The 18170-nt window shown below is 40.8% G+C and overlaps 1 protein-coding gene across 1 annotated transcript in view; it reads right to left on the bottom strand.

The window, feature by feature from the left end:
• The window catches only part of PLCXD3 (phosphatidylinositol specific phospholipase C X domain containing 3), a 173738-nt gene extending 160955 nt beyond the window's left edge, over positions 1–12783 (bottom strand). Inside the window, exon 1 of the mRNA XM_044232438.1 lies at positions 12211–12783. Coding sequence (XP_044088373.1) covers positions 12211–12313 — 103 coding nt within the window. The 5' untranslated portion in view covers positions 12314–12783. The remainder of the gene's footprint in view (positions 1–12210) is intronic.
• Positions 12784–18170: the final 5387 nt, after the last annotated feature.

Below are 18170 nucleotides of genomic sequence, written 5' to 3'. Positions count from 1 at the left end.
GGGTGGCCAGTTTGTTAAGCATCTCACTCTTGATTTCAGCTCAGATCATGATCTTAGGTTGTAAGATCGAGCCCCACATCAGGCTCATGTGTTGGGCACGAAGCCTACTTAAGATTCTTTTACTCCCTCTTCCTCTGTCCCTCCCCCACATGCACATGTGCTCTCTCACTCTCTCTCTCAAATAAATAAAATATTTTTTTAAAAAAAGAAGGAAGTCTCAAACAACCTAATTCTAGACCCTCAAGAAACTAAAAACAAATTTGGCCCAAAGTTAGTAGGAGAAATGAAATAATAAAGATTAAAGAGTAAATCAATGAAATTGAGAATAGAAAAATAGAAAACAAAATTAAGAGTTGGATTCTTGAAAATGTAAAAAAGAAAAATGACATGCCTTTAGGAAGACTAAATAAGAAAAAAGAGGAGACTTAAACAAATGAAATCAGAAATGAAAAAGGAGACATTACAATTGAGACTACAGAAATAAAAAGGACTTAAAAAGACTAATATGAAAAATTATACGCTAAACTATATAACCCAGAATAAAATGGATAAATTCCTAGAAACACTTGACACTTGACCAAAACTGAATCATGAAGAGAGAGAAAATCTGAACAAATCTATAACTATAGGAGATTAAAACAATAGTCAAAACCTCTGAACAAAGAAAAGCCAGATATCAGATTGCTTCACTGCTGAATTCTACAAAACATTTAGAGAATTAACACCAGTCTTTCTTAAAGTCTCCTAAAAAAAATAGACGCAATAACACTTCCAAATTCATCTTGTGAGGCCAACATTACTCTGATGCCAAAGCCAGACAAAAATAAAGATAATAAAATTATCTTTAGATACTAAAGATAATAAAATTACAGGCCAATATCCCTGATGAATTAAAGATGCAAAACTCCTCAACAAAACAGTAGCAAACCAAATTTAGCAGCACATTAAAAGGATCATATACCATGATCAAGTGAGATTTAACCCAAGAGTGCAAAGATAGTATGATATTAAGAAAAATATTTTAAACAATCAACGTGATACATCACATTAACAGAATAAAAGATAAAAAATACATGATTATTTTAACAAATGCAAAAGCATTTGACAAAAACTCAACATGCTTTCATGTTAAAAACACTCAGCAGACTGGGAATAGAAGGGGATGACTTTAACATTAAACAGGTCATATATGGAATGTCCATGAAAATATACTCAAAGATAAAAGTTCTTAGGCACAAAGCAAGGATGCCCACTTTTACCATTTCTGTTCAACATAGTACTGGACCTAGACACAGCAATTAAGCAAGAAAAATAAGACCTTCAAATAGGAAAGAAAGAACTAAAATGATTTCAGCTTGTAGATGATATGATTTAATATGTAGAAAATCCTAAAAATTATACACAGACACAAACTGTTCAAATAAATGCAGTTAATAAATTTGCAGGATACAAAAAACAAAATGCAAAAATCAGTCTCATTTCTATATGCTAAAAATAAACTATCCAAAGAGGAAATTTAAAAAAGCAATCTCATATAACAGCATTAAAAAGAATAAAATATTTAGTAATAAACTTAACCAAGGAGGTAAAAGATTTGTACTCAGAAAACTGTGTGAAACAGACTGAAGAGTCACATAAATGGAAAGACATCCCCTGTTCATGGATGGAAGACAATATTCTAAAGTCCATACTACCTGAATTGATCTACAGATTCATTGAGATCAAAATCCCAATTATTTTTTTAATGGAAACAGAAAAAATAACTCTAAAATTCATAGGAAACCACACACATACACACACACACAAAACCCAAATAGCAAAAATTATCTTGAGAAAAAAGAACAAAGCTGGAGGACTCACACTTCATGTTTTAAAACATATTACAAAGCTACAGTAAACAAAACAGTATGGTACTAGTATAAAGACAGACACATAGATCCACAGAACAAAATGAGAGCCCAGAAATAAACCTACACATATACAGTCAACTGACCTTTGACAAGGTTGACAAGGTTGAAAGGATAGGCTCTTTAATAACTGTGTTGGGAAAACTTGATATCTACATTCAAGAGAACGAAACTGGATCCTTATCTCACACCATATACAAAAATTAATTTAAAGTGAATTAAAGATTTAAATATGAAACAGTAGAGCTCTTAGAAGAAAACATGGGGGAAAGGTTTCTGGACATTGGGCTTGGCAACAATTCCTGGTATAAGAGACCAAGAGCACAGACAATAGAAGGAAAACAGAAAAGTGGGACCACAAGCTAAAAAACTTCCACACAGCAAGAAAGCAATCAAGCAATCAAAAGAATAAAAAGGCAACCATGAAATGGGAGAAAGTATTTTCAAACCATATATCTGCAAGGGATTGATTTCCAACACATAATTAATTCCTATAACCAAATAGCAAAATACCAAATAACTCAATGAAAAAATGGCAAAAGTCTTGAATAGACCTCTCTCAAAAAAAAAAAAAAAAAAGACATACAAATAGCCAACAAGTATATGAAAAGATGTTCAACATCAGTAGTTATCATAGAAATTAAAAATCACAACTGCAATGACAGAATACCTCATACCAGTTAGGATGGTCATTATCAAAGACAATAACAGAAAGCAAGTGTTAGTTAAGATGTGGAGAAATCAGAACCCCTGTTTATTACTGGTGGGATTGTAAAATGATGCAGGTGCTTAGGAAAACAATATGGCAGTTCCTCAAAAAATAAAAACAGAACTACTTTATGACCTTATAGTTCCATATTTGGGTATTTATCCCCCCCAAAAAAACCTGAAATAAGGGTATCGAAGAGCTATTAGCACTCCTGGGTTCATTGTAGCATTATCACAACAGCCAAGATATAGAAACAACCTAAATGTCCATCAATGGACAAACAGATAAACATAATGTGAAATATACATATAATGGAATAGTATTTAGCCATGAAGAAGGAAAACAGTCATATGCTACAACATGAATGAACCTTGAGGACATTATGATAAGTGAAATAAGCCAGTTACAGAAGGATAAGTATTACATTCAGTAGTCAAATTCATAAAAGTAAAAAGTAGAATGGTGGTTGCCAGGGGTTGGTGGGAGGAGGAAAGGAAAAACCGTTATTTGATGGCTATAAAGCTTCAGTCATGCAAGATGAAAACATCCTAGAGATATGCTATACACCCCTATACTTATAGCCAATAATACTGTACACTTAAAAAGAGAGTAAATCTCATGCTATGTTTTTTCGCACGATATTTTAAAAAGCATCATAAAAAGTTAAAGGAAGAGCATGTTTAAACACTGAAGTGTAGTCATACACATCAAATGATGCTGAAAGATCAAATAAGATGATAAAGACTTAACCATTAACTTTAGCAAAATACAGATCACTAGCAACCTTGATAAAAACAATTTTAGTGCCATGGTAAGGAAATAATGAGATTAGCACAAGCTAGAGGAAATAATTTCAAGACAAGATAGTTTTTATAGCCATCACAGAGAACTGCTACAGTAGAGAGAAAGGCTGGTGTGGAGCCAGAGGGCTTTTTTTTTTTTTTTAAAAACAGGCAATAATAATATGTTTTTGTATGGACTAGAGTGATCCAGCAGAGGTAGAGAAAAATAGTGACACTGGAGAGACAGGGGATGAATTTGGGAGAAAACGCTGAGGAGATTTGAGTGAATGGGATCCACACCACAAGTAGAGAAGGTGGACTTAGAGAGGGGCAGATTCAGGAATTTCTCCTACATAAAGAAAATGCAGGAACTGTTGCAGGTAAGTTGCTGGGTTAATAGTGGGAAAACGTGGAAGTTCTTCTCTGGATGTATTTTTTTATATATATAAAATATAAAGTGAGCCATAAGTGCAGAGTGAGGTGAGAAGGAAGTGCTGATACGAGGAGGAAAAGAGACGGAAGTGTCATCTCAGAGAACGGAGATAGGAAATAAGATATATGGTCAGAAACTTCAAGTGAATTGAGACATCCAGGTTGTGTAATTTCTTGACGCCCCCCCCCCAACCCCAGTAATATTTAGCTACTGAAGTTTTCTGGGATTGGAATAGGTTAAAAAAAAATACAGGTTGATGGAGTTGAAGGTTTTCCAGGTAAGCAGAACAAAAAAGAGTGAGATAAGAGAATTAAGGACATTTTCAAGACTGGGGCTCAAATGCCAGACCCAAGAATTGGAGCAGATATGAAGAGAAATAAGGACAAGGGTTGGGGGGGGTGATAAGGACTAAGCAACACTTAGCCTTGCCTTCTAGCAACCTTCAAGTCAGTATTTTTATAACCCCTTGACCACCTTCCCCACCCGCTCCCCTGGAGAAAAGCCCAGAGCAGGACATGGCGGGAGTGTGTTTAGAGCTAACTCTGCTCAAGACAGCCCTGGTCTTCCTTTTCCTCTTTGTCCTCCTTCTTCCACAGGGGAGGGTGGCCTGAGACACGCACTGAGAGAAGTTCCCATTCATTAGGATACCTGTGAGTACACCTTCCTCCTCATCACCCCACAAGCCAGAGGAGACTTCCAGGAAAGCCTAGCAGGCCACTAGAATGGCCATTCGTCATAGTCCACTTTTCTTCATAAAATAAATTCCCCAAGTGAGTCAAGGAACACAATCGTCATTTGTAACATTGACTAAGGATAAACATGGCTGCTTCCTGTGAATTAACTCACAGGAAAGAATTCTATGTGAAACATAGTATTAGTTGGCATTTAAGATAAAGTGGTAACAGAGCTGTCCATTTCCAGGGTCTGTGATGAAATATAGGGATACAACAAGAGCACATCTAACGAATCAGTGCGCCATCTGCTTCAGTACCTGGTCTCCGGAGGTGACTAATCCTGGCTGCTTTTCAAGAATGTTTAACTGTCTCCTCCTGCCCCTCTTCCTGACCCATCTTCCTCTCTTAATAGAGCATAATAAAAGCATATGGCTCTAGAGAAAGCTTCTGGCAGCAGAATTCGATCTGAAGCATGGTAAATTTCTCTCTCACTCATCCCTGCCTTCTGGAATATATAATTTAGATACTTTTCTGTCCTCTAATCTTAGATCCTAATCCACCCAAAGAAGGAGAAATAAGAGAATATATAAGCTTCTTGAGGGTATCAAATGCTTCTGTCTAGATGTTCCTTGAGTACCCATTAAAGGGACACGTTCTCCAGTTTCCCAAACTAATGCTTTTAGGTCAGAGGAGGCATCATTGGTAGTAATAGGTAACTTCTAGATTAGCAGAGCTGACCCCTTTGAATAACAATAGTTAAAAATCTGTGAGCATATATATATATATATATATATATATATATATGTATACATACACACACACACACACACACACACACACACATATGCATGAGATTTAACATTTTCTTTAAGGTCAGAGCACATCTCTTACTCTACCATTCTGATTTCAAACAGTGAAGGTGTTAGCAATTACTTTAGGTGTGTCCGTTTATTTGGATCTATTTATGCTCTAAGAGGCTGCTCACTAGGAACAATATGGACCCCAACTGCTTTCTTGCCCTGGACCTGTCTGGAGATAGGATTAATTAGGTCGCACCTAGCAGAGATCTACCTACTGGGCGGGGGGCCGGGGGTTGGGGGGCGGAAACGAGTTCCTTGGAAAAGTAGTTAAAGTCAATATACACTATATGTGTGTACATGCACACACGTGCACTCAGAGAGTGGGCTAAAATTGAGAATAATGTAGAGTGTAGAAGAAAGTCTAATCTACATATTATCCTCCATCCAGCCCTCATAAACTCATACCTGAGTCCTAGGGTAAGGGCACAACAACAAAAGAATCAATATAAATTCAAAAAGTTCTTTTGTTGACATCCATCCTAGGTAGAAAGACTGAAGGGTTCTGTCAGTGTTGGCAATCATAACTCTAGCAGTGATGGCAGGTGGGGTCAGCAGAGGTGGGTCCTGCAGCTTCCACAATGGGGAACCCAGCCCTGGGAGACTTTGACCACAGTGGAATCCAGGGCCCTTGTGACACACTAACATCCTCAGTGTTGGGTCTCTGCAGACATAGCAAAGGCCCTAGTGGGATGCTAGGAGCAGTGATATTTTAGGTATAAATGTTATGGAAGCACAGTTCCTCTAGATGTCCCGTCAGTAAAAGTGATAACTCCTCAAAACTTGGCAGATACCATGTATGTAGTAGTCCCCCAAACTGGCTTACAATACATACTTAAGAATTTGTCTGGAGATTTCTAGAACTATTTGGAAGTCCATTAAACAGGGGCTTGGGAAGGGTGAAAACAAACAATCTAATGTGATTCTGATTTTGCTTTGAGATGGCAAGGTTTAGGAAAACCTACCTTCTGTGTCCTTGTGTCTTCATTTCTTAGCCTTCCCTCATCAATATTCCCTATATTACTGCTGATGTACGGCACTCGGCAGTCTCATTCCTCTTCTTTCTAATTCATGCTTTCCATTTTGATTGGGTGGGGTTGGAATTAAATATGAGAAACTCTAAGTAAAGATATGAGAAATTTTCATAAGGGTAAAGTGTGTAAGGCCTAACATAAAAACATAATGTTATTAATTTTAGCAAATTGAGGGTTTTTTTAAAATGTCAAGTGTTTTGAAACACTGATTATGCTCAATAACTAAAATTCAATTAAGTTTGTTATAACCACACTTATATTTCTATTCCATGTCAACCATGCTTCAGATAAATGAAGCATGGTTTGCAAATACAGACAAGGTTGGTCATTTACCTTTTAATAAAAAAAAAAAACCAATTTACTGTTTCTCCTTTGTTTTTGATGGCTTTCTGATGCTGATTTTTGTCTTCGTGATACCACTTTTACTCAAGAGTAATATTGAAAAATTTAGCTCTTAGATAAATTGAATGACTCATAATCCCATAAATACAAGAGTAACCCATAAATACAAGAGTAGCTGAGCCTTTAACACAACAAAGAATGAGACCAAATGGATAAAGAAGCAACACGGGAATGTTTCCTAAATTGCCATTAGCGACCACTAGCATCTCCAAATGGGCCAATTTTAAGTGTTGTTGATGGCTGATAGCAGTACTTTAAGGAAATGAGGGGAAAGGTTTTACATTTATCACAGCGACCTAATTTGAACAGTTAGGTAGCAATTAAGTCACATTTATGTTCAAGGTGCATGATGAACTATAATGTGAGTTATCAGTATGTTCCCAACCTGGGCCATTAGCTTTGAGTCAAATACCTACATTCTGGCTCTAAGCCTGATTATAATTTTGAACACTCATAAATAGACTGCATGGTCCAAAAGAAAGAGCTTAGTCAAAGATGTATATTTAAATTTGGCTCTGCCACTTACATAAAGGATCCCCTTAGAACTACCCTAAAGCAGTGTTTTTCCAACTTGAAACGTGTACATAAGTCACCTCGGGTTCTTGTTAAAGGCTGATTATGATTAAATTGGTCTGAGAGGTGGAATCTGAGATACATTTCTACCTCCCCTTGTTCAACTCTAAGTAGCAAGGCCTTGGAGGTTTACTGATACAACATGTAGAAAACATGGGTGTAAATGAGAACACATTTTGTAAGCTGTAAAATGGCATCAGTATCACTTTATCTTAATAGGTGGTGATGCAGTTCAACTCATCAAGAAAAAGTCCTAGAATAAATAATGTTCTGGATACTTAATTTTTCCTTTTTAGCAAAATCAAAAACAAAACCAGGAAATGGAAAGGCAACACAAAAAAAGGTATTCACCTTAAACAACTTTGTTTCTTTTTGATTGCTTTCAAAGATTAACTTCCATAATGCTATCCTGACTAAAATGATGAGGGAAAAAAACACACACACACAAAAACAAACCCTGCTTTTTAAAAGAAATTTGTACAATGAGACACAATCATAGATTTGCCCTTTAGATGGTCTCAACCTAATCAAAATAGAAACAGTAAATTACAAAGTAAAGGAAGAAGACAGCTGGCTCCAGAAATACTGGCAACAAGAAGAGACTGTTGTGAGGAAAGAAAGGAAAAACTAATAAAAGCAGCCACAAGAACACAGAAATCAGAGCTGTATAAACATCTAGTTTCTCTAAGTAAAACTGCTCTTTTTCATTGCCATTGGTATTTTCTGGAAGAAATGGACAAAATCATCAGGTACAATGATTGATTTCCAAAGCATTTCTGTATTCCTTGTCTAAAGCACTATCAACAATTCCTCTTTAAGTGTTTGCTCGAAAACTAACCCCTGTACACAGAGATCATGAAGAGACTAAAGAAAGAAGCAGGCCACCCCAGGCTGGTAGGTGGCATATTTCATAAGCAAGAGAACCTATATATGAGGCTTGTTTGGGATGGCTACAGGAAGAGTAGATCTTCACACTCACCAACGGGAATCTTAAGACTTTATATAGAGAGACCTTGCCTGGGTTCAGTCACGTGTACCACCAAATGATCTTAATAAGGAATTACTCTCTTGGGGCAGCATCCTTGAAAGAGCTCCAACTGTGGGACAGTGGGTAGAAAGTTTGTTCCAAGGAAAGGGGAGGGGGTGAGGAGACTGATTGCTGGGGTCCATAGTTAGGGTCAGCTGGAGGTCTCGGCCTTCCGTGAACTCCAACACTAAGGAAACATACACTCTCTCTGAGTTCCAATACCACAATATTTTGGCCAATCTTTCATTATTACATGGTCAGTTTGCTGTATTATGTGAAGATTTTCATTACGCTATTAGAAAATGTATGACAGAACCATCCGTGGAATTAAAAACCCTCCCAAAATCTTTCAGATTTTGGACAGAATGACTCCCTCTCTTAGACCCAGATCACCAACACCCTACCCAGATCAAGCAAAAAGCTTGCTAACTCCCACAATGCATCTCTTCACTGTGGTTCTGGAGACGCCATGATTGTAAGGTTAGAACTCTCCTGCAAGGGTGCCAGAAATTCATCAGACTCGCTTTAACCTGAATTTCACCACTTGTCTTCCTGCTTCCATTTCTCTTTATTCTCTCTCACCTGCCTGCAGTGACAGGAAGCATCACTCATAACCCCAAATGCCAGGATATTGTTTAAAAAAAACATGTATGAATGAAAATTCCGCTTGGCGTCATTAGAGACCGGAAGAAATGACGAATGAGATGAGAATCTGAGCACCTGTCAATGTATTCCGACAGCAACATGCCTTTGAAAGGTAAACTGGAAGTAAAACTACTAATACAGATTACTAGCAACTAGTTAGGCCGGTCAATATCAAATCATGAGACTATTTAAATGCAAACAGCCAGTAAGCGATTTGGTTCTAAAGCACTGAAGATGCAGACACTTGAGAAATGTTTAGAGAAGCCAGAAAGGCACTCGCGGTGGGGAGTGTCACACACCTACACGTTGTTCTGTTGTTCTTTGCACTAGCCCTGGGTGATCCGGGTCAGCTGCCCCAAGTGGGTGGCCTCTTAATTAAGCGGCTCTTCACTCCCCAGTTGCTTCACCTAAGAAAAACCTGAACTTTGAGGATGACGGAGCAGTCGTTGCCTTCCACAGAAACGCTTGTATGGCGCATCAGGAGTGGTTTTAAATGGTGGAGATAATTACTTAATTCAAGCTGTAGCAACTGGCCAAGTAAACATGTAGCAGCCAGGAAGCTATTAGCATGATTTTAAGGCAATTATTCCATTAGTGTTTAATAGTCTCCAATTAGTCTTCTCTATCAAAGTCTGAATGTCTTATTTCCTCCGAAAATTCTTAGAGTTGAGTAATGCAGAAAAGTACCAAACCCATTTTAACACCTAGATTTATATACATGGATCTACCAAACCAACTTTACAAAAGCATGGGGGAAATTCAGGGGTGTGGAGTTGGTAAAACATCGTTTTTTTTCTTCTCAGAAGTACTGGGGATAAGAATGCGAGGCTTTGCAGGGGGTTCACTTTGAGAATCATATTAAGAAGGGCTGAGAAAGCAGTGAAAATTCCCACTGCGTCCAATGCCACAACCCCTCTTCATATTACACTCAAAATGGATCCCATGCCAAGCCTCCCAATCTTACCCCCTACGCCTCCACAGGAAGACAAGCAGAGTATCAGTCTCTGACCTCGGGTTTTCACTTGAGAAAAGGAAAATTGCCCTGTATCCTGTTAATGCCTAGTTCCTTGTCCCCTTACCCTGATTAGTAGCTGTTGCTACTGAGCCATCCAGATACAAAGCCCAATGCATTTCTCTCAAAAAATTCTAGGATACTTTCTCAAAGGACCACTTTAGGGGTCAGATCACTGGTCTGGGGGTAAATTATTGGCCTTCACCGAGCTGCAGTTTTTATATCTATGAAATGGAGTTAATAGTACAAGCATTGCTCCTTGATGAGGTTTGGGGAAGAGTTCTCTGATCTGGTGTCCATACTAGGGTTTTGAAAAGTAAAGAATTACAGAAATGTAATGCAGACTCTGACATAGTATCCTGCTATCCCTCATAACTAGCAATGTGAACTTGGGCTTTTTAACTCCCTGTGTATCTGGCAAGTCACCCATCAGAAGGCTGGCATCAGAGTCCTTGCCTTGATTACTTTCTATGTGGACGGAAGTGTTCAGGTGAGATTGTATGAAAGCAACTGTGTAAACCCAAATAAAAAGGAAGCAAAGAGGATAGGAACGCCTGTGGAAGTGAGAGCGAAATTTTGCCAACAAAGTTGTGTACTTTCTACTGTCTTCTTCAAAAGAGCAATCCCTAGGCTCACCCAGGTAGCAGGGCTAAGCGCACAGTGGAGAAGCTGGGTTGTTCTTTTCCTCAGAGACACCTGGGCTCTTGGGAAGCTACCTCTTGAGGAAGGGCATAAGGAGAAAAACCCTTCCTTCAAGTTTTGGTGCTGAGTGCAGCCTGTGCCTGTCATAGCAGCCAAACACCCACCTGACTAATGACCATTGACTTAGGTTACAGATCAGTTCCAGAGCTGCTGGTTAGAACCTGTTGGGATTTTTTCAAAGGAACCCCTCTCTTCTTTTTTTTTTTTTCCTCCTCTTTCCTCTTTATTATGCTTTCCTCCAGTGGCTGAGAGGGGGCGCTGGATGGGGTAGATCAAGAGGAGACAGACCAAAAGGTTGAACTTGATAACAGGGCTGAGCTCTAGGCGGGGTGGGGGGGGGGGGACTACCCGGGGTAAATTGCCCTCTGGCCGGCTCCTGGGAAAATCAGGCATCTGCACCCTCAACCCAAGTGAAACGTCAAATTGGTAACGAAGTCTGGCCGTGTCCCCAGCTGTCACCATAGTACTCCGCCCTGAAACGTCCGTCTCTTCTGCACACCTGAGCTAGGGGCTACTGCACGCTCCCGCCCAGGAAGCCTGGCTAGTCCTCTGATCTGAGCCCCGCGCGCCATGCTGAAGCTTCTGGATCGGGTCCCTCGCGTCTCTTCCTCGCTTTGCCCGGATTTCCTGCCTTCTAGGCTGTCTGGACACTCGCGTGCTCCCCTTTCCCCTTTGGTTTGCCTGCGAATCCCACCCCTCCGCCGGCGGGCTTCTGTCCCGAGCAACAGACGCACGGTGCGCAAGGGTTTGCTTTCCTGACCCCGGCTCTGCACGCCGCCACCCGCGCTTGAAACAGAATCCAGACGGTGACCACCCGGCAGACCGGGAAGCGGCGCCCTCCTCCCCCTCGCTCCCTTCAGCTCGCGGTCAAGGGCAGCGATCGCGCCGCCGCAGGTCCCTGAACTTTCCTCGCTCTTAGGGAAGCGCTTTGTCTCTTTAAAGGAGACTGGGGACGAATATTAACAACTCGGGTAGGTTCTCACCGAGAAATCTAGCAAATCCGCTCCATTCCGTGGCAGGGATGGAGTCGGAGGTCCACGAGCCGGGGCCGAGCCCTCAGGACACCGGCTCGCGCTCACCGCGCTGGGTCACCCCACAGTCCGAGAAATCGCCCCCGCCCACCCCACCCCCACAAGTCTGCGAGGAAAACCGTGGGAGGGGGCGCAAGGCGGATCCTAGAGCCGAGGCTTCCCCCTGCCCCAGCCCTCTCGTGCAGCCTGCTTGCTTCCCAAGCCCAGCGCAACAGCAGTCACCTTGACTCGCCGCGCCACGGTCCCCAGAGGTTTGCAAAACGCCAGAGGGCCGAGGTCGCAGGCACGCGCTCGCCTGGCCGGAGACCCACCCCTGGGGACGAGTTTCCCTCCCTCGGGCAGCGTGGCAAGTTCCCACTTCGCGGCAGATAATGCAGGGCGGGGCAGGTGGAGCGCCCCGTCGGCAGCCTCCGCGCACCTACCTGGGATGGCTAAATTGGTGAGGGGGATGCTGTGGATGCTCTCCGGCAGAGTTGCCATCCAGTCGGCGAATTTCAGCTCGTTCTTCCCCTGAGACGAGGCCATCGTGCCGGTCGGCGTGCCGCGCGCTGGTTCCCGCACTCCTCGGCAGGCTGGCCCGCTGCTGCCGCTAATCCAATGTTTGCTCCGGCCCCGCTGGAGTTTACACTCCGCTCTGCGCCACACCCACAGGATGGCGCAGACACATGCTAATTTTAATAATTATTCAAAACACCCCATGCTCCCCTAGTGCCTCCGCCAGACTCCGCTGGAGCTTTTGTTCCTGACGTCCGCGCTCGGCTTTCTCCTCTCTCCCCTCCCTCCTCGACTCCCTCCTCCCGTCTTATCCCCCCTCTGCGTCTCTGCCTTTTCTCGCCATTCTGCAGCTTTCCTTGTCTTCTTTCTAACTTGGTTCACCCAGCTGCTTCGCCCATGGCTGTGCTCGGCCCTTTGATGTGACTTCCCGGTCCTATTTGTATGAAAGCCAGTCTTGGGGTTGAACCTAAAATCCTAGTAGACTTGGGATGCTATCGCCTCCCAGGGAGCAGACTCTCATACTGGCTTTCAGGACTTTCTATTCTTACCAAAGAGCTTTCCTTTTTGTAAGCTACAACAGGTTGTGCCTCTCCTCGGCCAGAGCCCACAGCCCTGCTTATAACAAAATGGTGGTCTTTAATCACCAGTTCGCCTAATTTTTGGAGTAGTTGACAAGTGTGCTTTAAGCAAAGAACCGTAAATTCTAGTGGTTCCTACTTATTCCCTGGTATCCTGTTCCAGACATTTCAAGGTAAAGAAGCACTTCAACCCTTCCTTTCCTGGATCGTGAGAAATCGGTTATTGCTATGGAGAGAGCTGCCTGTGTCGTTTTCATGGCACTCAGGACATGGCTAAAGCCCGATGCTAGAAGAAAACCACATTTCCCAGTGACATACTGTAATTATTGTCAGTAGCAGTTGGTGGAATTTATTTGGCAACATTCAAAATGATTTATGTGATTGTCTGACTTTTCATTCCTTGGCAGACTAGAGAGATGTGTCTCTCTCAGGAGAAATCACTCATTGAGCCTCCAAAGAACTGTCTTGGTCCACCTGCTCTCAGATGAGAAGAGAAGAGAAATCCAGTTTTACAAATATGATGAGTCCAGGGGTGCCCTGAGGAACGTACAAGCAATGCACTCAAAATATGTTAAGTCGTTGCAACCCAAAGAATGTAGATGCAGTGGTGTGTAAATCCTGTTCCTAAAGCAGATGCTTTCAGGTTGGAGAAATGAGAACAAGGTAGGAGAGAGAGCTAGAAAAGCTGGGAATGATCATTGCACTTCAGTAAACCACACAGCACCCAAAACCACAACTAATGCTTGCTTATTATAAGAAGATGCTCTGAGAGCCCACAGAGTGTTTACTCCAAATGCGGTACAGTGTGAGAAAGATGGAGAGAGGAGATTGATCCTCATCCTTAGTGATCAAATTTTCCATTGCTTCCTAGAATAATTCATAGCTTCAAGAGAACAAGTTAGGGTTATCTTTCAGAATAAGAAAGACTTGTCCTAGGATTCTTTTTCCTAAGATAAATCTTAATATTCTTGAGAGCCTAGTAGGAGCCCACAAATCCTTTTGATTAGAGTGAAAATTTAGTTCCCGATAAGATGCTAGGTCAAGAGACCTACAAATACCACCCTTCTGAATAATGCTGGTGCTCTGTCGGCATTATGGCAAGGCCCCAAGGAGAGAACTCAGATCTGGGAATCAGTTGCTCTGTCTAAATAGTTTGGGCAAGTCTTCTAGTTCTGTTAGCCCAGGTTATCTCCATTATAAAATGTAGATAATAACTCAGAGATTTGTGGCAAAGCTTCCATGAAGGCGTGTATATGAAAAGCTTTGTTATCAGCAAAGCATCATACAAAATGCAAGATTTCTGTTTATTAAGATAACGTATGTTTATTTCCTTCATTATCCTTTCTATCCACACAGAGCATTCATCTTCAGCAGAATGAAGTAATTATTAGATCTTGGGAATATTTTTTAATAAGATACACTTTAAAAACATGCCCTGTTCAAGTATGTTGAACTTACGTGTCTCTCAAAGGTTACAAAGCTTCTTTATTTTTTAAGATTTTATTTATTTATTTATTTGACAGAAAGAGCGAGACAGAGTATACAAGCAAGAGGAGCAGCAGGCAGAGGGAGATGCAGGCTCCCCACCGAGCAGGGAGCCTCATTCGAGACTCTTGTCCCAGGAAGCTGGGATCATGACCTGAGCCGAAGGCAGTCGCTTCGGCGACTGGTATATTCGGCGATTCGGTATAAATATATTACATATATTTATGTTTATAAATTGAACTGATGAGGGAGCAGGAGGCTGGCTGAGGACAAAGCAAAAGCTGGCGCCTTGCACCCCCTCTTCACCCGCTCCCCTCCATATGTGTAGCATTCCTCAGGCACCCCTAACTGCCATAAAACGATAAATAGTTAACTTGCAGGGATCGCAATCCTGCAGAACAGGAATCTCCCTTGCTCTACAGGTATCCTAGAGATCTAAACAGGGAGGTTACCTTATCAATAGCACAAATTTCCAGAGGCAAATAACTCCCATGTCCTGAAGCCCTGATGTCCCCTTCCCCACCATAAACTGGAGGAGACTGAGGTAGAAGGGAATGTGAATGACAGCAGGGTCATAATGCCCCACTAAGAATCTCCCAACTATCTTAATGTTAATGCCTGACCTAAAAACGACATTGATCAAGCCATAAGGGCAAGGACTCCCCCCGGCACCTTGTAGGCCCACCTTAGCACGTGAGAGCTCTGTCGAAATCTCCCATCCCTTCACCACCTCCCCCCCAACCGCAAGGTATATAACACGCGTACCCTCACAACTCGGGGCAGCCGCATCTCCGCCTGCCCACGGGTCCTGTCCCCGTGCTCTAATAAACCACCTTTTTGCACCAGAGACGTCTTAAGAATTCTTTCTTTAGCCGTCGGCTCAGAACCTCACCCCACCAAACCTCACCTAGGTTCTAGAACTTCATCAGAACCACCCAGGTGCCTCTAAGCTTACTTTTTTTTTTTTTTTAATGAAGCCACTTTAAGTGTTGAGGAAAGTTGTCTTTATAAAGAACTGTATGAGGATGCAGAGAAAGGGGAACCTTCTTACACTGTTGGTGGGAATGAAAGCTGGTGCAGCCACTCTGAAAACAGTATGGAGGTTCCTCAAGAAGTTAAATAGAACTACCCTATGACCCACCAGCTGCACTAGAGGTATTTACTTCGAAGATACAAATGTAGTGATCTGAAGGGGCACCTTCACCCCAATGTATATACCAGCCATGTCCACAATAGCCAAACTGTGAAAAGAGCTGAGATGTCCATCAACAGACGAATGGATAAAGAAGATGTGGTATACAGATATACAATGAAATATTACACAGCCATCGGAAAGGATGATTACTTACCATTTACATCGACATGGATGGAACTGGAGGGTATTACGTTGAGTAAAATAAGTCGATCAGGGAAGGACAGTTATCACATGGCTTCACTCACATGTGGAATATAGGAAACAGCACAGAGGATCATAGGGGAAGGGAGGAAAAACTGAATGGGAAGTCATCAGAAAGAGAGAAAAGCCGTGAGAAACTCTTAACTATAGGAAACAAACTGAGTGTTGATGGAGGGGAGGTGTATGGGAAAATGAGTTAATTGGGTGATAAGCACTAAGGAGGGCGTGTGATATGATGAACACTGGGTGTCCTATGCAACTGATGAATTGTTGAACACTATATCTGAGGTTAATGATGTACTATATGTTGGCTAATTGAATTTAAATTATATATTAAAAAAGAATTGTACACTGTACCTTTTGGTGAAATAAACAATCCCCCTCCTGTTTTATCTGCTTTAAATTTCATAATTTTTAATATATTGGTTTTGCATAAAATTTCACATTTTCCAACTTGCAATCTACCAGAAAACACAGGGTTAAAAGTTCATAGTTCTGAATTTCTTTCCTAGTCTTATAATCAATATTTTAGGCAATTTTATGACCCAGTTTTCCCATCTTTCTATTACCAGCTCTGCCATCACTTATTAAATGACAATAAGAAATTCATGTAATTTCACTAAGCTTTAGTTATCCCACTGTATTAGTCTCGGTTCTCTAGAGAACTATATATAATATATATTATTATACATAAGGTATATTCTATATTTATATATAAAATATAAATAACTTTATATAATAAATATGAATACATTATTATTCATATAAAATTTATATAATAAAAATAAAATATGAATAAATATATATTACATATATTTATGTTTATAAATATATATGGGGGCAGTGAGGGAAGGAGAAAGGTGGAAAAAAGGGAAGGGAGGAGGAAAAGACAGATTTATTTTAAGGAATTGGCTCATGTGATTGTAAGAGCTGGAAAACCTGAAAGGCAACCAGTGAGTTGAGAAATCTGGTAGGACTTCTATATTGCAGTCTTGAATAGGAATTCTTTAGGAAACCTGTCCCAGTTCTCAAGACCTTTGGCTGATTGGATGAGGCCCAGTAACATTATAGAAAATAATTTGCTTTACTCAAAGTCAAATAACTACATATGCTGATCACATCCGCAAAGATCTTTACAGCAACATCTAGACTAGTGTTTGACTAAACTACTGGGCATCATAGTCTAACCAAGCTGACACATAAAATTAACCATCAAGGGGTACCTGGGTGGCTCAGTGGGTGAAGCCCACTTTGACTCAGGCCTTTGACTTTGACTCAGGCCTTTATCTCAGGGTCCTGGGATCGAGCCCCACATCAGGCTCTCTGCTTGGCAGAGAGCCTGGCCCCCTCCCCCGGTCTGCCTCTCTGCCTACTTGTGATCTCTGTCTGTCAAATAAATAAATAAAATCTTTATAAATAAATAAAATAAAAAAATTAACCATCACAACCACCGTAAATTAAACTAGAAGTTGTTACTGATCTCTAGGGCCCCCTGTGACTCTATTATTCTACAGCTTTATTTCCTTTGTGATTGTTTCTCATGTGTATAGCTTCTGGAAATAGCAAGAGGTGGAATGAAAATATTTCCTTTGTTTTTGTTTTGCTTTGTTTTCTCTAACCAGACAACTCAAGGTATGGAATAACATTTTCATCTCTGCAACAAAGATGAGAAAATACTAATGATTTTCAATTGTGGTATCAATAGTAGTTAGCCTTAAAAAACTGTTAAGCGTTAAGTGGAAAGAGCAAAATGACTTGTTGCAGTGGGCATGCTACTATTAAAACTTTTTCATGTAATCTTTAACTCTCAATTAAAACCATGTTATGCCCAGTTGATACACATTACTACTCATTTGAAACATTTCCTTATGTCATATCCTCTTCCACTCTTAAACACACATGGCTCTTTCTTCCTGGAACTAAACCCATGCTTATGTGGTCAATTAATCTATGACAAAGGAGGCAAGAATATACGCTGGGGATAAAACAGTCTCTTCAATAAATGGTGCTGGGGAAACTGGACAGCTACATGCCAAAGAATTAAAATGGACTACTTTCTTACACTCATACACAAAAATAAACTCAAAATGGATTAAACACCTAAATGTAAGACCTGAAACCATAAAAATCCTAGGAGAAAACATAGGCAGTAATTTCTTTGACATTGGCCTTCACCACATTATTCTAGATATGTCTCCTCAGGCAAGGGAAACAAAATCAAAAATAAATTGATTGGAACAACACTAAAATAAAAAGCTTTTGCACAGTGATGGAAAGCAGCAACAAAACAAAAAAGGCAACCTAGTAAATGGGAGAAGATATTTGCAGATAATATATCTGGTAAGGGGTTAATATATCCAAAATACATAAAGAATTTATACAATTCACACCATTAAAAAATCTGATCATAAACTGGGCAGAAGAACTG

This window comes from Neovison vison, chromosome 1 (assembly GCF_020171115.1).
Source record: "Neovison vison isolate M4711 chromosome 1, ASM_NN_V1, whole genome shotgun sequence".
In the NCBI taxonomy this organism is placed as follows: Eukaryota; Metazoa; Chordata; class Mammalia; order Carnivora; family Mustelidae; genus Neogale; species Neogale vison.
The sequence above is the reverse complement of the archived record's forward strand: the minus strand, read 5'-3'. Positions and strand labels throughout refer to the sequence as shown.